Raw genomic sequence first — 21,886 nt, 5'->3', positions numbered from 1 at the left:
CTGAAGAGGATAGAGGAGTTTTATTCTTATGGGCTTTACTGCTACAGAATCACAAAATGTTGTGAAGAAGGACTTTTTTATAAGCTAATTCAATAGTAAGTGCTACTTGTATATTGTTCTGAAATGTTCCTAGTACTAAATTCTTTATTTGCAAGCTAGTACCTTGATTTGGACATGACAAAGCAACCAAAGTTCTGTCTCTTAAACAGCACCTGAACAAGGAGAACTGGCTTGAAGCAGTTCAGCTGAGCTGTGCTTGCACACAGCCAGCACCAGCTCCTCTGAAACTCTTCATGCTCCCCCCTCCAACATCATTTTGGATTTAAGATCTTTTCCTGCCTGATAAGGAAGTCATAGAGTAGTTAAGTATAAATACAAGCACCATCAGGAGTGTTAGCACACTTGAAGCCAAATGTTTGGGAGAAAAGCTACTGTTAATGCTACTTCAGTTGCTCTAAGTATTACTCAATGTGTAAAACAAGGTAAAACCACCTAAAGTTCTTAACTCTTCTCCTTTAACCATTACTTGACCATGAAACAAATAAATAAATCCAGGCAATTACCACTGCATTTATTTTTTTTTCTGTATAACATGCTTGTGCAGGGAAGTTTTAAGCTGCTGCTACAAAAAATAAAAACAGACTTATAAAACATATACATATTTACATATATTACTTGTAAGACATAAAAATATAAGTTATTTACAAATACAAGTACTTGAATAGCACAGATGCATTTTCCTTGATTGTTGGCACTGAGGAAGCAGTGGAGTAAAAAAAAAAAAATACAACAGATTCAGATTATTTCCCAAGACTTAACACAGTCAAGAACTAAGTTTCTCAAAGCTTGGCTTGAGTGAGTTTATCCATCACTTTAATGAAAAATATGTTTTGTATGAGACTTCACACACAATTTGCTACACATAAAGAGAGCAACCCTCCCCTTCCTAGCTTTTCACCAGATTATGGAAGAATCTCTGCATAAGCTGAGTGAGATCAGTCACTTTACTGGGAAGTCAGTGAGTGAGTTTATTAAGCTCTTGTGCCATGACACCTGGTTTCCTTGAATCAGTGAGGACCAGCTGGATTGGTAAACATTACAAGAATAGAAGACAGACAGTGCAGCTTCTCTTTGATGTATTCTGGCAACTTATCATCTTCTCCATACCTAGAGTGGCAAAGCAGCATAGAAAAATTGAGATGCTTAAATAATTTATTTCATGACAATATAATTATTTCAAAACACTACTTTCCTCAGCTTCCCTGTTTTTAATACTACACATGAATAGTGGCTGTACTCTGGAGAGCAAGTAGATGCATTCCCAGCTTGTTTTAGTCATTTGTTATTCAGATAACAAATGAATATTTATTTGTTATCAGTAGGCTATGGGTGCTTCTCTTTATTTAATAAGCTTACATAAGCTAACCAACTGTGAAGTGATGGCAGTGCTAAGGTTTAAAATTTCCAAACCAGAGTCAGGAGCAGCTATGAAGTTACCTGATGTACAGCAGCCTTGTACTGAGTTAGCTGGATGTTTTTATGGCAGGAAGACTCACCTGCTTGTCTGGCCCTCTGGAGAAGTGTAAGTGATGGAGGAGACACCTGCTTGGGCTACCAGCTGGGATCCATCATTGAACTGAACCCATACTGCTCCACTGGTCAGCTGATGAGAGAAGTTACATTGTGGTTCGAGGATACAAAATACAAAATTACAAACCTAGAACTCTTCTAATAGTGGAAACTGAAAGCTTTTCAAAATTGCTGAAGGGACTTAGGTATTTTGTCAGTCTTTTAAAGAAAAAGATGGCATGGATATTACTTTGGAGGAAGTAGTCTCATGCTGACTTTCTCAGGTTTCAGATGCTTGGCTTTAGATATCCTTGTCAATACCAGATAAATGAAGAATTACCTTTAGCTTAACCACTCCTAAAGAAATCTTATGAAGGGCCAAACACTAAAAAGAGGCCCATTTGTGAGAGTTTACAGCTATACACAATTTAACCTTCATATATAATCAAGAGAGCTTTTTCTGTTAGAGGAAGCTTACTTTATCTGGACAGCCAAGAATAATGTTTTAAACCTAAAGCTTATCCAACAGAAAAGCAGAGGGAAGATGGCTTTGCAAGGAAACAGCTTTTCCTGCTATAGAGGAAAATACATTTCTCTTGCACAGATCTGGTCTGTAGCTATTAAAAACTCTGTCATGACACCTTTGCATCTATATTAGTGAACAGAGAAGTTAAACAGTTTCAGTTTTTTACTAGAGTCAAATTTAAAAGAGAAAGGACACTGAAACAGGCAGTAATAGCCACAGGAAAACTGTGGTAACTGAGATACTGAACTATTATTTGGGTTTCTTCTAGTTATGTAGTTCACCATGGTTTTTATCTAAGACACTTTTTTAAAAGTATCTTTATGCATACAAATTTTAGACTTAAACTGTAGCACACAACTGAATGATTCCTCACAAATCAAGTTTCAATAAAAATAGATATCTCAAACTAGTAGGAAAAAGAACAGACCTGCCTCCTTTATTAATTTCTCACCTGAGAAGCCCAACCAACATTTTTCACAAAAACAGACTTGACAAGTTGGGCTGAATTTGGGCTGCATTCCGTTGGATGACCAGAGGAGCAGGTCTTTTCAACAGTGTTAGTCAGAAATGTAGGCTTTTCACAGGGCACCACCTAAAACCCAGAGATGCACAGAATCAACAGCCTTGGCATTAATCCTCCTGATGAGCTGCAGTGGTCAGTTGCCACCTGTTCATGTATGCAGACAGATTGAGCCTCCATGCTTCATTTCACAGCATTACAGTATAAAAACCCCACAGGGACACAGCTTTTTGTTGTCAGTTCACTTCAGTCAGGTGGAAATGTACAGGATTCTGTACTAGGAACATGAACTGCACAATCAAACAGATGCAGATCCTACAAATGTAGATTGATGTATATTCAACAAAGCTCACAATAAAACTCAGTGTGCCAAGACCCCAGTATAATTCAGTCAGCTAAGGAAGTTTTATCAGGAACCAAAGCTGGGTGGGCCTTTTAAACAAGCCAGATGAAATTGCTCACAAAGCCTTATTGGCTACACATATATTCACACTTACCTTTTTCTTATATACACACTAACACTTGATGATTTCAGAACAACAAGTGCCAATACCCTTTGTGACACCATTTGTTATACAGCACTGAGGGCACATCAGAGCTTTCAAACTGAAGACTGTGCTGTCTAACACAAGTAAGCAATTTTCAAACTCTGTTCCCAGGAGGCATTTGTGGTAAAGTTTTGGAGTGTTCTGATTTTTCAGATGCTCTTAAACCCAGGTATCAAAATCTGCTTATTCTAGTCAGTATGCTCACAACAGGCTAACAAAAGCCTGTGGCCATACAAATGTAATTCCATTAATTGAAGTAAAACAGCAACATGGGAGACTGGTCTCCATGGCACATCCTTCTGTACTTACAGGAGCACAGTTTGGAGTCTGAACTGGAGTAGAACTGGCAGCTTGATTTCTATCCACTGCCACAGCTTCTTTTGAATAGTTTGTCTTGTCCAACAGTGGAGGTGCTACAGCCAGTGGTGATTCAGTATTACCAGGTTTTCTGGAAAAGTAATGAGAAAAGCAGGGAAAAGGTCTGTCCAAAAGGGATTAAAGAAACAAGTGAGGAGACATAGTTCTTCCTTCATTTTACCACGGACTGTCCAAAGCACCTGATGGCAGGAGTCTTCTGCAGAAATGTTTTTCAGTTCAAATACATAAGTATGCAATAAATAGTCAATAAATACATAAATATTCAAATACATCAGTATTTTGAACTGAAAGATATTACCTTCCAACAATTATTGGAAAAAATGGAGCACTTCCACTCCTTTTCTCTTCTTCCAAAACAGCACATTCCAGTGCAAGGCATATACGATGTCCCTGAAATGAGGAGTTTATTCAAGTTTTAAATTGAGACTTGTATAACTATTTCATACACATTTAGTGTGGCAAGTGAGGCCACCTAAGGAAACTTCAACAGCTCTGAATTTTTCAAGTTGTATAAAGCAGCTTCATTTGTTTGTTTAATCCTTTTACCAGACAGGCAAACCTGCTTTACACACTAGGAAGAATTTCCCCTCAGTCTTGCTTGTGAGGGATTGTAACCATTACCTCACCCTCCCTCCTCAACAGTGTAATGAAAAACATGGAGAGCACCACAGGAAGCACATTTGTGAAAGGGAAGGTGAATTTTCAGGAAGATGCTTGGAAAAGGCCTGTGTAAAACACCTTACCTCATTTGCATGATCCATATAAGCCTGGATTTCCTTCTTCAACCCTGCTTCGCTTTCTCCTTTCAAAGTGAAGGATTTCCCTGACTTTTCAATCACACGAGTTAAACCAGCTGTCTTATGGATCTTTGCTCCTGCAAGAAAATGTGAACACTTTCAGTGTGAGCTGTATAAAACAACAGTTCAACCATGGAAAGAAGAGCTCATGAATAAAACCAAAGTATAATTCAAATAACACTTTAATAACATGTACTTCCTCAGGAAGATATCACTAAGGAATTAAAGAATCAACTAAATCTACAAGTGCTAAAATAAAGGCAGGGTGTCCAAAAAACTGCTTATAGTGCAGTATTTTCTTCAAACTGGAGTGGAGGTTGTTTAGTGTTAGGTAATATTTTAGTGCAGCCCTAAAATCATGATTTAGCTATTTGCATAACTACCAAAATGAATACATACCATCATAAAAACAAATTTCAACATCTGCAGGGGGTGAATTTTCCATCAACATGCACTTGGCATATCTTGTATAAAACGTCACTTTGGGGGTTTTTGTTCTCACCAACTGCACAAACTTAGCTGCATACTGGTATTTTTTCCAGTACTTTTCTAAAAAAGAAAATTTAAAAAAAAATTAGAATTTAGCAGATCAAACACTGTGCATCAGCTTGAAGAGAAGTAATTTAAATTATGTATTTGATAGCTGAAAGCTGTGAGTAGTTTTAAGTACTTGACAGGCATGTTTAGAGAAACTGACTTATTTCCACCAACAGCTCCTGGTACGAATGAGGAAAATATTAAAAGAGTTTTAATTTTAATCCCATTGTAAAGGGGAGACTTCTTAAAGCTTCCATATAAAAGGAATCAAAACCCATGGGTTACACTTGCTTGTGAAGTTTCAAAACATTTTACAGTTAAACTGGAAATTTGAATATAATTCTGAAAGGAATTTTACTTCGGAGTTATCTGAAAAGTAATAGATAAAAGCTATAAAGTCACAAGATTCACTTAAAATATCACATTAAGCATCGTAATTTTAAAGTAAATTTCAGGTTACCTGGCAAGTTGTCAAAATTATATGTGCAGATGCCTTCAGGAGGAGGAGGAGGTCTGTCATCAAGAAGGAAACCTCTTCCTTCATTTGGATGATAAACTGCAATCTACAAAAAGGGAACAAAAATTGTGTGTAGTTGCAACTTAGTACAGCACTGGGCACTTTTAACAGGTATGGAAATAACTCACATTTTAATTACTATGATTCACCATGAAAGTGAAGATGTAGATTTAGTTGATTCTTTAAATTCACTATTACTCTAAGTAATTATTTAACAGCAGCACTTCTTCACCAATACTTCACCTATTCCAAAAGCCAAGTCCAATTTTTTCTCTCAAATAATTGCTTGCTCCCTATATTTATATGGCTTTATTATGGAGGGGCAGAGTTTACAGCTGTGCATATATAAACAGTGGATTTCAAAAGAAATAATCACTTAAAAAGAAAAAAAACAGCTCTGAATGAACTCCAAGCATCATAAAACAGTGAAGAAATCAAAAATGTACTCACCACATTTCCATCACAAGATATTCTGAGAACTTCTTTCACAAGTTCCTGCGAGCGGTGTTCTTTCAGAAACTCCATACACACTTCCCCAGTATCTAGAATGCTCACCTAAAATATATTAAACATGAATTGACTTTCTGCAAAAGGTAAGATACCACTTTTTTTCCCCCACAAATACTTTAATAAATGCTTTTCTTTTTCCTTAAATGCACTTCAAACAGATAAATGCTTCTTATAGTAACTTTTGTTATTAGTGCTATTTTTTTAAAAGCAGAGCACTTCAAGATGACTGAAGGGTATCAGCCTGGTAACTGAGGGTGAGGCTTCTTAAAAGCAAACACAGACAGGTCTGCTCTATTATGCTTTAAGTATTCTCTATACAAAAGCTAAGATGCATCTTACTACTATGATTTTAAATTAAATTATCCTAGATTCAGTTTCCTAAAAACATATATAGGATATAATATATATAATATATATATAGGATAATTTAGCATTAAATTATCCTATGATTTGAAATTAAATTATCCTAGATTCAGTTTCCTAAAACCATATATTTCTCTTTTACCAAGTGATTTTTAAGAGGCAGTCACACCATATTAAGCACTCCAATTGTTCCCATTTTCAGAACTGATACTTACCACTGCATTTTTGGTTTTCTGCCTGATGGGTTTCAGCCTGTGAGCAGTGAGAGGTGACACAACACTTCTCAGTGTAGGTTTCTGGTGTGCTGATGGTTCTTGGCCACAAGTTTGGTTTTGCTCTGGAGCTGACCAAAGGCCACATGTCATTCTGGAGTTCAGCCAGAGACCAGGCTGAATTTTCTCATTTTTGCAGACGACTCCAGGGATGCATTGCTTTGGGTTTCTCTGGTTTAAAGAATGTGGACAGTCCCCAGAGGCTCCATGATTCCTTATGTCTTTTAAGGTGTTCCATGCATTCCTTGGTGCATCCTGCTGCACATCCAGGTGGTACCGAAAGCCTCCCTGGGCGTTACTCTTGCCACTCAGGTCTGCGGGAAGTCCCAGAGCGTCTGAAAGCACCACAAAGGGACATTGCAGATTCAAAGAGTCAGAGCCAGAAGGAAAAAATTCTAGTATAGCTTAAAAGCTTTTTAAAGGATTGTCTTAGAAGGCTTATTTAAGGGAAGAATGGGATTTCTTTAATTCTCAGTCCAAATCATCAGGCCTTTTAGTACCATCAATACCAATGCTAGCAAAATTCCAGTGCTACTTTAAGCTGTTCCTACATTGCAGTTAAGATGGTCTTCAGTTTTTATACATGAAATAATTTTAAAGAATTTATAAACAAAATACTAGGACTTCAAATAGATTCTTATACAAGAATTAGTTTAATTTGTTGAAAAACAGCTTATTTACCATTCAGATAACCACTAGTAGCAAATTTCATATAAGCTGCAGTTTATCTAACTAGTGTTTTACCATCTCCCAGAGGTTTTAATACTCAAAATGTTAAATGCATACTATAAAACCCTTGTTTTATTTTCAAAATTCTTGTATTTATTTCTTTTAAACATCTGTTTTGATATTTAACCTTCCTATAATTCCTTCCCTAGTTTTGATATTTAAGTCCTTGATCAACTTTCACCTCACCCACATCATTATTGTGCTCCTTCTGTTGTGTGGCTGAACAGTTGAGAAGGGACCAAAAATTAAATAGGATTATTCAGACCATATGTTCTCTGATGCCAATTCCCTGTAGACAGGAAGGGAAGGAGTCCAGTAATATCAAACCACAAAAGGCCAGAATGGATTTATGGTTTCTTCTTATGATTAAATTACTTTATTTGCAAATGATGTAATATAATATGATGCACAACAAAGAACACCTCCTTCCCTTCTGTGTCTTTGTCCTTTCCTCCACCCATCCTTCTGCAGCTTTATTATCTTTCTCATTCATTGAGGTCCCATCGTCTCTTATTTAATTGTAATTGCACAACTAAATTAACAGGGCTTTCAAGTCACCTGCTAGTATTTTGTCATATATTTACTCTGACATATTTACACAACTGAGTAATTATGTCAGGGTCTAAAATTCTCATTTCCTCTTTGTTTTGAGTTTTGGTGGTTTTTTTTTTTTTGCTAAAATACTAGTAGAAAATAACAAGCTTGTTTTAGGAAACTATATATTCAAATTCAGTGTACAAAGAAAGAAAAGAATAATAGAAAATCCCACTGAAACTATTACAAGTCTTTAACTTGACTGCAAAAATACAGAAGTGATGAGTAACACACCATTTGTTTGCATGCTTCCAAGCCACTGCTGCATTGTCTCAGCCTGGGACTTCTGCTCTAACAAACCAACCTGGGGCTTCACTGGGCACAGATAATTTGGGCTACAAAATAAAAGTTACACACATAATCAAGTTTGCATCAAAGACACTTGCACAACAAAAAATAGAATGCTACAGCTGCAGAAACCACAACACTTGGAACATTTAGGAAATGCAAGTGGCATTTTGTAGCTCTAGGCAGCATAGAAAGTGCTTCTTATTATTTTATTTTCAAATAAAATAGTTTCCCAATGGAATGAAAAGTGATGATAATGCTGCCAGCAGTAGCTGTTCTTACATCTAGCACTTAATTCACAGCCTTGGAGAAGGCCCAGTGATGACATGACACCCTTGAGCCCCCTGTGTCTCACTCAGCATAACAAACATGCAGCTCAAAGATGCCAATCTTACCACCCAAAATCATTTGAATTTGTATAAAATACATCCAAACCCAGAAATTATAATGATTTTTTACCAGTTTTTTAGATGATCACATATATAGATCACATGATAGAATCCATGTGTTGAAGGATAAAGAACACACACAAAACCAGTTACTGCAGAGTCACTGATCTGCTGTAAATTCACATTAAGCTCCTGTGAGGTTTTGTTATCTCCATAGCCTGAACCTGTCTGCACTCTCTTGAGTGATGATGACTACTTCACCATTGGCAAGGGCTCATTTACCAGCAAAACAACCCCAAAACCACAGAATATAAACCATCTAATTCAAGTCTCAGGACTTGCATTTAAGATTTTGCTGTGCGAGCTAACTACAGGTGTAAGAGGCTTTCCTATAATGGATTATTATTAAAAAGTTGTAACCATTAAGTTAATCCCCACACTCACATTAACATCCTCTCATGTTTACATTCAGCATGGCTTTGTGAAGTCATGGGGAACAAAAGAAAGCATTACAGTAACATTACAGTATAAACTTTTGATTTATCGAAAATTTCTCAAACTAGAAAGAATGCACATGCCCACTGAACTTTGCTTATGTCAAACACCTGAGAACAGTCAAAAAAACTTCTTACTCCACTTACTTTTCTTACAGGGAAAAGTGCTTGTTTGCCTTTTCCTTGAACTGATTTACAAAGAGAAAACATAGGAAATTATGCCAGTTCTTAATGTGGAGAGAAATGCAGGAACTAAGATATGGAAGACCTTATATTAAAACAGAAAATTATTCTTTTGATATTCTTCTCATAAAAAGTCTATAGAAAAGGAGCCAGGATTTTCCCAAAGAAGTTACAAATAAGTACAGGACTCAATTTCAGATAATTATCTATGGTTGATACTTTCCTTCTGGCACACCATCTTTATAATCTATTGCCTAATCTTTACAAAATGTTTGTTTTATCCTCTCTAAGCATAAGAAAAAATCACCCCAAGAGACCAACAAGTAAAAATGTTGATAACTGCACTTTGAATGCCATCTCCCTTCATCTGCCTCTTCTACAAAGAACAATCAGCAAGGCTCTCTACTACAATTACTGTGGGGAAAGAAATCATCAGCTTGCTGCCAGTGGAAAGAAGACAATAAAGGAATAAAAAATCTGATTCTTACTGTGGCTGGTCTTTTACAGGTGGAGATATCTGCTCTTCAAAAGAACCAGAAGTACTAGAAGTCTTCTCCTTAAATATTTCTCCTATATCAGTATAGCTGTTGGCAGGTGAAAAGTATTCTGTGTTCTCCCTTGTTCCTATTTTAGGCTTGGAAAGCACTTCCAAGGAGTGACATCGATCCATGATGTTGGATATGCCCTGAGTGTGGCTGTGGGATGTGCCAGACCTGTCTGAGGAGTGGGCTCTTCGGAGGTAGCGGGAATGTGGCCTCTCCTCAGCAGGCTGAGTGCTTCTTCCCCTGCCACTTACTCCAGTTTCCTTTCCCTGAATTCCCCACTGTTGGAAAGAACCACTTCCATCTCCTGATGAATTATTACTGGAATTCTTGTTTGTAGGAAAAAAAGTAATTTTATTTGGGAGCGGCTGTCCAACTAACAGCTTCTTCTTTTCCTTCAAGCTACCGCTGGTACTGATGCTGGAAGAGCCCATGAAGGTCGTAGAGATGGTGGCATTTCCACTGTCCATGGAATCTTCTGAGCTTCCCAGATCTCTGCTCCGTGCAGAGCCCCCCCTGGCCATAAAAGGATGATCCAAGACGGAGGAAAGGCTCAAGCGATCCGCGGGGTTTTTGCGCAGTAGCCTGTGAATGAGGTCCTGGGCCTCTCTGGACAAGAAGGCCGGCATCTCATAATCTGCCAGCACCACTTTGTTCAGCGTGTTCCTCACCGTGTCCGTGTCAAACGGCGGCTTGCCAATGAGCAGGGTGTAAAACATGCAGCCCAGAGACCACACGTCCGACTCCAGCCCGTGCGGGCTCCTCGTGGCGATCTCCGGGGAGATGTAATTGGGAGTCCCACACATGGTGTAATGCTTCTCATGAGGCATCTTCAGCTGAGTGGCCAAGCCAAAATCAGCAATCTTGACGTTCATGTTGCTGGTGAGTAAGATATTGGAGAGGGTGAGGTCCCGGTGCAGTATTCCGTGGGAATGGAGGTACAGCATGCCCGTGATAATCTGGTGCAGGAAGTGTCGCGCTGTCAAAACAAAACCAGATGTTGCACTCTTAGATTTGAAATCCTAGCTCTGAAGATAACTCAGCTTTAAGCCTGCTATTCATCTTACTTATGCTTTTTCTTACGAGGCTGTGCAGGTGTCAGACTAGTGAAACTGGAATCACCTTTCTGCTTTAAGCAAAATGGCACAACGTTGTTCTTTATGTAACACAGGAAACAGGACTGGAAATACTTTCAATTGGCCCAAACTTTCTCAAATTAGATTCTCAAGAATTAAAGCCAGATACAAGTTAAACTAATGATGCCTTTATAGCAATACCCCATAAATCCAGTCCTGTGGCCTAGGTCCCAAAAAATCCCTATCTATAGCAGAATCACGGAATTAAGTTAGAAACTGATAGAGAAGCAGGTAAGCAGGAAACTTCTTAAGCAGGTAAGAAGTTCCTCTTCTCAGTAAGAAGAACTGAGTGAGAGGTGAGCAGTGAGATGAGCCTGGAAGCAGTAAAGGCAGAAGTTGCCAATTTTCCTGTTCTTCTTCTTTCCTCTTCCAGTCTTAACCTACATTTCAACAGGATTTTAAGTACAAAGGTAAGCTGTACTTTCTCTCTATTTCTGCCTTCTAAAATCATAATGTTTTTATACTCTAAATAGCACAAAAAGAAAAAAATGTTCTGTTCTTCTTTCCTCTTCCCTGTCTTAACCCACATTTCAATGGAATTTTAAGTACAAAGGTAAGCTCTACTTTGCCTTCTAAGATCATCGTGTTTTTATACTCCAAATAGCACAAACAGAAACAAATGTATATAGAAATGCAAGTGAATATATGCACAGTAATAATCAATCTCTAGATTATCACTTACCACAAGATTTTAAGGTATAGAAACTTTGATGGCAGGTTTAAACACTCTTCCTCTAGAATTTAATATTAATAATTAGTAACGCAGACGGTTCCACAGACCAAAAAAAAATCTCACCTTCATCTTCTGAAAAGGGTTTCTTTCTGTTCTTTATGTATCTGCTCATTTCTCCATTGTGACATATCTCAAGTATCAAGTACACATAGTTGCTATCTTCAAAATAGTTATAAAGCTGGAAAAAAAAACCCAAAGAAAAAATGAAATTCTGTTTTGTAGACCCTGCAGCAAGTCACATATATAGCCCTCTCTACAAACCCCAAGGTTCTTACCTCGAGTATAGATGGATGCTTTAGCTGACAATGTATTTTCACCTCATTCTGAACCCTCTGTACCATTCCAACTTTGTGCATGGCTTTTTTGTCTATCTGTAAGTGGATCACAGCATAACTTAAGAGGTTCAGTGCCTGTTTGCCTGACAAGTTTTAAATATAAAGTTTTCACATAGTTTAACTTAATGTACTCTTTTAATGAACAAGTCTTATAGATAATTGGAGGAACACCACAACTGAAAGCAGTCAAGTGTTAACATTATCAACACTAACAATTATTAACATATTTTCTGAAATACTTAAGCAGAGAAACCTACATCTCATTTTGCTATGCAGACAGGCTAAAGATAGTCAACACTAAAAAGCATTTCTATTGGTTACTAAGTCTATTTAGCTATGGTGCATCTCTCAGGATCGAGTCGCGATCTTACGTCCGTTATTTACAAACATTCAACCCAAACATCAGTGACCAACTGCATCACCCATTCGGTCTCTAAGGAGACGGATACTTTGTGGCCGCCTGCCTTACCATTTTGATGGCCACTTCCAGGCCGGTTTTCAGGGACACTGCTCTGTAGACCCCCGCGAAGGAGCCCTTCCCCAGGAGGTTCCCCACCTTGAAATCCTGCAAGACCAACAAACCGCGCTCGTTAACCTGGGGCTTTGTCACTCAGGCCTCGCAGCGCCCCTCCCGACGCGGACCCTCCAGGGAGTCCCCGCACCCCCGAGATCCGGACAGACCCGTGGCGGCCAGGGGCTACCTGCAGGGAGCTCTCCGGGGCGCGGCGGCGGCGGGGCCCGGCCGGCCCGCACAGCCACCCCCGCCGCATCCTCCTGCCGGCACCGTGCTGCCGCTGCCCGGGGCGGCGCGGCCTTCCCGCCGCCTCTCCCGCCGCGGCTCCCGGGACGCGGGATACACCCGCCCCCGGCTGCCATGGCAGCACCGCGGAGCCGCCGCTCCCCGCCGACACGTGGGGCCGAGGCGAAGGCGCGGGAGGAATGGCGCTCCCACCAACCCCCGCCGGCAGCGGGACGAGCCCGCGCCCGGCCCCTCCGCGCCCCGAAGGGCTGCGCGCCGCACCTCTATCCTCTCGCCGATGCAGGTCGCCATGGCGCCGGCCGTTCTCCCTCGGGTCCCGCTACCGGTCGTGCCGAGAGCCTGGGAGCGCGGTTAACCCATCAGGGCGCCCCGGGCCGCCCGCCGCGGCGCAGCCCCGCTCGCTCCCGGGCCCGGGGGCGGCCGCTCCGCGCCCCCCCCGCCGACATTTTGAAAAGTCGCGCCGTTACCCCCCGGCCCCGCCCCGACCCGGGACGAGGCTGCGTCTGACGCAAGCGCGTCACGCAGCGGCCGGGCTGGGAGGAGGAGGAGGAGGAGGAGGAGCCGCCGCGCGTGCGCGGGGAGGGGCGTGCCCGGGCAGCCGTTAGGGCGCGTGCGCCGTGAGGGGAGCGCGCAGACCCTCAGCGTTGGGCGTCCCGCAATGAGGGAGTCCTGGAAAATTTTGGGGTTGTCCTGAAGATCCTCTGGTCATAATCCGCGCTTCCAGGGCCAGGGACACACCCCCTAGATCGAGTTGTTGGAATTGGTTTGGGTTGGGGAAAAGATTTTTATTTTTGTTGGTTTCTATTTGCCCCTTGAATTATCCCGCCTCATGAACATCTTGTTGTCTCCTGGAGCAGGGGAATGCTCCCGATGTTTTTTTCGCCACGGCAGGCATCCAGGATGAAAGGAGTGATTTAGCACTTCAGTTTCTCCCAGTGTTTGCCAGCTTGTGGCCGTAAACTCAAGCACTTCCTTCACGACCAGTCAAATTTCATTGTTGAAATAAAATACAGCTAAGATCAAGCTGCACTTTCTCCTTCACGCACTCCTTAATGGTTTTAAAGTGGATTGTGGATAAGCGTTTGTGTCAATCTCTGAGAGTCCTTACAGATAAACCAGGAGCTGTGTGAATTAACATCACTGGCTTGAGTAACTAGGGTGGAAGATTAGTGAAAAAGAGACTGAATTTAATTTCAAGACCAGATTATTTCCCTGAAGAGTGATGAAGGTGCACCTCCATTGATTGTCCAGCCTGAAACGTGCAGTGAAATGATGCTTTCCTCTGTTTCATTAAAAAGGAACTCGAATCACTCCTCTGTTGTTGGGTTGCATTTATGTCTGCAGGGGTCAGCATCTGCTGTGAGCAGAGCTTGTGAGACAAACCAACCGTGTAACAAAGCCTTTGCTGACACTTTTTATCAGAGAGCACAGATACCTAATCTTGTTCTCAGGGCTTAAGCATTGAAAGAAATGCTATCATAAAGTCTTCTTTGAAGAAGAGTTTTAGGAGAGTAATAGCACTCCCTTAAAATAGGGCATGCAAGCCTTCCTTCAACTTTATTGCATGACCAAAATGTAAAGATTTAGGACATACTGCATCAAGTGGAGAAGTCTGATGGGCAACAACAGTAAAAAAGAGCTGAGTAGGAAGGATGATAAAAAGCAAAAGGCGGCATGAAGTTACATTTTACCAATCTTAATACATCATCATTTGTTGCTCTGCAGCTTTGCTTGTGTCTTGGCCACAAGGTTCATATATTGCACTTACTTCCCATAGGTATATTTCTTTCTTATTGCTGCTTTTCACAGACACAGGGCAGCTTTCTCAGATGTATTTCATGGTGCCAGTCTAGACAACAGAAGCTGAATCTTGGAAACATCGCTGATGTGTCCTTAATAAATGATGAGTTGTGAGCATGTAATGATCCATCAGTCCTGGCATCTGTTTGACCACTAGGACTTAAAAAAAACAACAGTTAATACATCAAATATATTAGCTTTGATGTGTTAACCTTGTATTCTAAATATTCAAGTAAATGGTGCCTTGCCTTCCCCAGCATGTGCCCAAGAGATGGCTGTGACAGGGTGTGTGTTTCAGTGCCACTGGGGCAGCACAGCAGGATGAGCACCCAGCAGCCCTCCGAGCCTGCCAGGGTGTGTCAGCAACGTGAGACACTCAGTGCAATTGTTGCCAACTCCTCATGTCAAGAACAATTTATTTTTAAAAATTGCACTTTGTAGTTGTACAGTCACGAAACTTCAGTGGGATATTTTCATGCCCAACACCACTTGAAATGCATGTTCCTGTTTATCATGACCACCCTGTGAAAGAGGAGCCCATTCCAGGTGCTTTCTTCCGCGTTATTCATTCTGGAGGGTAATGCTAGAAAACTTAGGGAAAGAGAGATTTACCCAAACCAAAATTGAACCAAATCCAGGTTATGTTTGCAGTGGGTTTATTGAGTATTTTTTGTTAATTTACTTTATTAAAGGGAAACTATGTGATCATGGAGACTTGGCTGCTTCTGTCTCTTTTTCACTAAGTTGAATTCTGTGTTTCTACAAAGAATAGAAAATTTTATCAAATGAGAATTTGCTTTGATTTTGTGCCCACCCATACAAATGCTCTTGGAGCTCACCTTTCAGCTTTGCTTTCAGAGATGAGAAACCCTACTCTTGTCATTTAGAATCACCTGTCTGATTAAAACTTGAGTGCTGAAAAGCAAAATTTCTGTCAATAACAATTCATTTCCAGGCACTTGTTTCAGTCTGGTATTTCAGCAGTTTGATCAGTAATTTTGAAACATATTTGCTGGGTGTTCACTGTTTACAGTGGTCTGCAGTCTTCATACCCTGCTTCTTAGTCATAATTGCAATAAGTACGTTTTACAGATGAGCAGAAAAAGGGATTTCCACTCACATACTTGATCTTAAAATGCACTGGGCCAAAATTTGTGAGAACACAACCTCTCTGTCTTGATTATGCTGAAGCTTGAAGTAAAACTCATTAAAAGTTTTGACTCTGACTATGCTCCATTAGGAGTATATGACCAATTCCTTATGGGTATTATCCACACCTTCACTGTCTGTAAATTTATTTTGTGCTCTAAGTTACAATCTAGCCAAATAATTTAGTGTTCTTCTATGACTCAGAAGATAACATGGGAACAAAACAAACCAAACCAAAAAATGCTTATGCAAGGCACATTCCACCTCAGACTTAATCTGAGCTGAATTCAGCCTGGAAAAATGAGAAGACTGCAGCATCAATTTGTTGCCTATGCATTTTATTCATGTTAAGTCTTCACTCTACTATTTCTCTCTCTTTCCATTTGAGCATCACAATATCCAGAGGTGGTGCTGGTTTCCAGTTTATCCTCAGGTGCAATGTTACCTGTGTGTCCCCTGCTCTGTAAACCTTTTCTCCTGTGTTTCTTTGCCTTTTCTCTTGGCAGCTGAGAGCTACAGTCACTGGAAATGCAGCCCTGCAGATAGGCACTGGGTGAGGGGTGCACTCAGTGCGGTTTGGTGTCTGAGGATTTGCTGCTCTGCTGTTTTTATCCTTGCCCAATGCCAGCATTGTTTCCACCTTCCTAAGAGTTTATTTAGGTGTTGGGTGGAGTTTTCCTTGGTCTCCCTTGATTCAATTGCCAGCTGTGGGTGTAGCTGCCAGTGTTGACAGCTAGTCTTACATGCAAAGGTGGACTGCTCCCTTAGGCACAATTCCTTTGTTAATGGTGTTTCCAAGCCATATCAAACTGTGCAACAGTCATGAGAGCAATTACTGTCTTATATTTTAATCCTTTTTTAAATTAGCATTTCTTCTTATATATGTTTCCAGAACTCAGGGATTACCACTTCCCTGTACGCTGAGCTTACTGTGAGCACATGAATTTTGTCTGTATTTCACAGAATGCAAAAAGACCTCTGAATAAAAAACAACCGGTTTTGAATGGCACTTTATTGCCTCCATGCAGGAAGATACAGTAAGAAACAGTTTTTATATTAAATACATTGAGCATTCATATCTCAACAGTCTTTTAGAGTTAAAAAGCCCAGATCTTATTGAGTACAGATCTTCTTTTAAGACATCCTGTGTAAAAAGATTGAGTTAATCTGCCTTGGTAGAACTGTTTATTCCTTCTTCTGTCAGAAGAGAATGAATGGATTTACTCATTGTGCTTCACACAAGCAGCAAAGGAGGGATCATCTGTACCTGTCACAGGCAGCACAGTATGAGGTGTATTTATTTGTGCTGTGAGTATGCAGGATTATTCACTCAGCCATCAGGCATTACCTTGTGTCACATGAAGCACAGAAGCTCTGTTGTGGCAATGAGCAAGCTCAAGTGACCATTGCTGTATTCCTGGGATCCCAGACAACCTGTGACATTTATGTAGCTGCTGGGCCATAACAACCTCAGCTTCCTCTTCCTCTAAAATAAGAGGAGCTTAGGAAAAGAGAATGAGATTTCTGTCAGTTTTAGCAATAGAACCAATCACTAACTAAATGAATGTGGTTATTTGCCATCATCTTGGCTGAAAATAAATTTGAAGTGCCTGCTTAGACCATGCAGCTCCTCTGAAGCAATCATAGGACAGCATTTTCCAAGGACAGAAACTGTAGTGGACTATTTTCAGCTGTAAACATAAGCAGCTGTAGTTCTGTTGAAATTGGAGAAGTTATACAGCTTTGTACAAAGGTGCAATTTGTTTCCTAGTTGGGATTTACATTTTTCAAAAGCAGGGATGTTATATTTCTTCTGTGACATTTGCACCTCAATAGTGAACAGCCTTGCTCATATTGAATAGGAGGCAAAATCAGAATAAGGGGGGGTTTTCCCCCCAGTGAAATTCACATTTGGTTTGTTTGGGTTTTTTTTCCTGCATGCTCCATTCTCAGAAGTACTTTGAGTTAATTGCTTCACATCTGTGTCACTTCCATGCCTGGTTTTACTGGAGCCAGAGGCTGGCCCTGTGTTTGAGGATTAAGTAGCCTGTGCTGAGCTTTGTGCTGCTGTGGCTGCACTAGGACTCAAACAAGGTGGTTTCAACCTGCCAGGGGTATTTTTGCAATGTGCCTCAAGTTTGGAGGTACATGAAGCAGTGTGTTCAAAGCTTAGCTTTGAAACTCCTTTCTTAGCCAAAAGCCTGTGCTCAGCTTTAATTATTGAGCTCTTAGTTCTCCTCCCTGATATTCTCTCCTGCCAGGAAGACCGGACTGGTTTCCTTGAGAACTTTCCATGACATGTTTATTGCTTAAGTCTGACTAACAGTAGCATAGCTACACTGCAGTACAGTCTCTATTTTCACTTGCAGTAGCCCAGGTTTTGGTTGTTTTTTTTAAAACTTTCTCCACTTCAAATTCCTCATGTGTCTGCTTGTAGCCGCATCTCTCTTCACAGAGAAAAGGAAAGCACAACTTCCCAAGGATATTTTCTGAGGTTCACATTCTCTGAGCTTCAGAGAAGGAAAAAACAATTCTTAGCTCAATTGCTGCTCCTCTTGTTGTTCACGAGTGGAATACATTGTAGAAGATTGTTTGTCTAAAAGAAATTGGTAATTAGAGTCTAGTGTGAGTGTTTTGATTCGTTAACCAATTGAATCCATATGTGTGTTGTTGGGACAATCAGCAGACAGCTCACGAAATTCTGAGCAGTGGAATGAGGTTGAGTGCTTGTACAAATTCCGTTTAAATGTAGTGTAATATAGTATCGAATAATATAATATAATAAAGTAATTAATTAACCTTCTAATATCCATGGAGTCCTCCTCGTCATTCCTCCCCTTTGCTGGGGTGCCCTAATTTACAATAGCTGCTCAAGAGAATGACATTTCTCTCTTCAGCATGCTCAGAGGAAGCGTGAATTCAGATGGCAGAATCTTTGTGTTGAGACAGGGAGCTGAACAAATATCTTGAGACCTGGATCACTTTTGATGCTTAGCCTCACACAGGAAAGGGCTGCAGCTCTCATCTGTCTGTATGATGGCGAGTTCTCCAGAGGGAACATGTTCCAGCCAGAAAAAAAGAACTGAAAACTTCTTCCTCCTGGAACTGACTGTGCCACTGCTGTGCTGATTGAGAAAAAAGATGTGGAAAAATTTGTTTCCTCACCTCCCCTACTTCTTTGGTAGTGAAATTCAGTTTATTTCAGAGAAGGAATTTTTTATTTAAATCTGTATCTTTAAGAAACAAGTCAAACTTGTTAGCCATGTGATTTAGTTTACTCATCTGTAAAAGTGACAACATGTTTCATCCTAGGCTGAAGGGAAATCATTTGTAATATAAGTGAAGAAAAAAAAAGTTTGTTGAAAGAATGATTCTGAGAAGCTGGTTATTAAATATAATCTGTTTTGAGTAAAATGCTTGGTGTGGCAGAAGGCTTTGTTGTACTGACTAACACATTTTTATGGACATTCCAACTTTGAACCCTCCTATGGAGTTACTGGCCTTAAGCCTATGCTACAGGAATTACTGTGCTGCTTGTGTTAGTGCTGTCAAAGGCAGGTGGTTATTTTGTTTTTACTGATTGTGTTGGACTATACCGGCAGCATTTGGTAGCCCAGTGGGACTTTACCATTTATGCCAGCATAAGCTTTTCACCCCTCAGATCTTCTGTCCATCTTAGTGAAGTTAGAGAATTTGTGACTGTGTGGTACAGTGGAGCTTCTCTCTGTGGATACCAGGGGTGAGCTTAGGCAGTGCCTGAGCAGCAGAGCCAGGCTGACATCATGCCTGTGTTATGGAAACAATGAGGTCGTTGGAATGATTTGCTCATTTGGCTGATGCCTCTCTTGGAGGTGTCTGTGTTTGTTGCCGTATGGAACACAAGCCCAGATTGTGTCCTGTCCCTCAGCAGGACATGAACCACTCTGCAGGTTTTTCCAGATGCCTTTTCTGTGATTCTTTTGATTGTACTGCACTTGTGAGCACTAAGTGATAGCTTCTAATAGAGAAAACTTTTGCAAGTCAAAATAAATTCCATGAAAAAGGGTGGTCTCAGTATTTGACCTGTTTATTAAGACCTAGCTTGGTCTGGAATTATCATTAAATCCATCACACAGTCTGCACACTTTCCATCTCCACTCTGTATGCTAAAATCACCATGTAAGAGTATTTTGTCCTGCCTTGATATTGTAGACAAGGCAGTGCAGGTAGATGATGGACTAGGTGGGGAATATTTATTGCAACAGGAGCATTTGAAAGATGTGAAAAGAGTAAGTACAGTGGGAAAGGTTATTTTTGGTTGCGAAAGGAAACTTCTTGGGCCACATCATCCTGTAGTATTGTCAAGACAAATGTTTCCTGTTTTGTTTTGTCATTTTATTTTCCAGGAGTTGTTCTGCTGGTTGCTGCCATGCTTCACAGGAGGAATTCAAAGCTCTGGCTAGGATTTTTGTGCTGGTGTGTTGCCTTTCTGGTGGTGTTGGCTCCTTTTCTGAAAATGTAGCATGTTTTTCCCCTGCAGTAGATATTTTGTGACTTGAATGGATCATTTAATTTCACTGTCCTTCAGAGGCATAATTAGTAACCCACATTTACTTTTGTCTTTTCAATGCTTATAAAATGCTCAGTTTTATTCATGGAGTGTTCTCTCATGTGAGGATAAGACTATTTTCTGAAGAAATTTGCAAGCAAAATGCTCTTGACCAGTAGTTTTTAAACGTGTTTGCTGTAGAAGGTGTCATTTTCTTCTTTGTAATTGTAAATGCTTCAGCACCACTGAAAATCTAATTAACCTTATAAAAGGAAGAGCACATTGATATTTGCAGGGAGAATGAAGAATGTAGGACAGAGTGAAGCTGAGAAAGTAAAGGATAATATTTAGTTGCAACCATGGTAATGATCACGGGGACACTCTTGTTTCAGAAGCTCTGTGACAAACACTGTCCCTGTGAATAAATTATTTTTATTCTGCAAGCAGCTCTTTCCTCCCTGAAACTGCACCCAGCCAGCTCCTTGAGGCAGTGTTAGGATATGACAGTTCAGAGAAGCTGGTTTTCAGGCAAATTTGAAATTTAGGGCCTCACAATGTACTTAAGCATTTTGATGGAAATACATTTAGCCTTACATCATGGCTGTGTTTTTAATTCCTTGAGAGTTTTAGCTGGCTACCTTCCGCTGACAGGACCCGAGGGAATGGCTTGAGGCTCTGTCAGGGGAGGGTTAGGTTGGGTAATAGGACAAGGTTCTTCACCCAGAGGGTGTCTGGGCACTGAACAAGCTCCCCATGGAAGTGGCCACAGCACCAATCCTGACAGAGTTCAAGCAGCATTGGGACAATGCTCTAGGTGGGAATGCTGGCGTGTCCTGTTCAGGGCCAGGAGCTGGGACTTGGATGATCCTTGTGGGTCCCTTTCAACTCAGGATATTCTGTCATTCTTTCAACATTCACCTTGTTTTGCTGTGTAACAGTGGGATACAACATCCTTGCACAGCTGGTAAATATTGGAGTGTGAAGGAGCTGATTGAGTGGTGTGAGATGCTGAGAAAGCAGAGTAGGTTAAGGGCAGTATTTTCCCCTGTACTGATAAGGGGAAGTTGATTTCTAGTGTAGATTTTTACACTTACACTATATATGTGCATATACACAGTTCTTTCAATAGGAAGGACCTTTCCCCACCCCAAAATTCCAAACCTGTCCTATGAAATTAATATAGCTGAAATATTTTATTATTTATTGAGCTCTAAGGATGCAAAGCCTGGATGAAATGCAGACTTTGAGGAGCTTTTAAAGTGTAGCAAGGAAGATGGATATAAAAATGTTGAATTATGTTGTTTTGGTGCTTTTGTGTTGGTTATGCAGAATTCTACAGTCATTGCATCCTGGTGGAGGACACAGGGATTCCTGTTACACTGCTAGGACATGGAAAAATTGCTGGAGGAATGCCACAGGTTGCTGCTCTGCATCTGCTCAGAGAATCAGCTGTGCTCAAAGCTATCAATTTCACTTCAAGGCACAATACCTGGAACTTGTATGCTGCAGTAAGTCATTCATGAATTACTGGGAACTTGGGAATTTGTGTTTATCCTAACACAGAGATGTGATGGCAGCTGTGAAAATGACTGCAGTTCCCCAGAGGCAAAGCAGTGCTGTGTTTGAGCTGCAGCAGCCTGGGCCAGAGAAGGTGAGAGAAACAACACCAGGACAGGTCAGGCACCAAAA

The 21,886-nt window shown here is 40.6% G+C and overlaps 1 protein-coding gene across 2 annotated transcripts; it reads right to left on the bottom strand.

Annotated features, from left to right (window-relative positions):
• Positions 1–550: 550 nt before the first annotated feature.
• On the bottom strand, positions 551–13,216 carry PLK4 (polo like kinase 4). Of its 2 annotated transcripts, none has more exons than XM_071452279.1 (16): positions 12,982–13,216; positions 12,430–12,525; positions 11,901–11,996; positions 11,689–11,803; positions 9,703–10,735; positions 8,095–8,195; positions 6,481–6,872; positions 5,843–5,947; positions 5,336–5,438; positions 4,738–4,887; positions 4,285–4,415; positions 3,840–3,931; positions 3,473–3,611; positions 2,547–2,687; positions 1,557–1,663; positions 551–1,167 (listed from the first exon to the last, which is right to left on the bottom strand). In XM_071452279.1, the coding sequence occupies exons 1-16, from the start codon at positions 13,009–13,011 to the stop codon at positions 1,068–1,070; spliced, it is 2,931 nt and encodes a 976-aa protein (XP_071308380.1). In that variant the 5' UTR covers positions 13,012–13,216; the 3' UTR covers positions 551–1,067. The 2 variants fall into 2 exon arrangements, with proteins under 2 accessions (XP_071308380.1, XP_071308379.1); XM_071452278.1 differs by lacking the exon at positions 12,982–13,216 and adding an exon at positions 12,662–12,933.
• Between the last annotated feature and the right edge of the window lie 8,670 nt (positions 13,217–21,886).

This window comes from Agelaius tricolor, unplaced genomic scaffold (genome assembly GCF_023055355.1).
Source record: "Agelaius tricolor isolate 1412-34295 unplaced genomic scaffold, bAgeTri1.0.p SCAF_34, whole genome shotgun sequence".
Taxonomy (NCBI): Eukaryota; Metazoa; Chordata; class Aves; order Passeriformes; family Icteridae; genus Agelaius; species Agelaius tricolor.
This window is presented reverse-complemented; position numbering and strand designations above follow the sequence as displayed.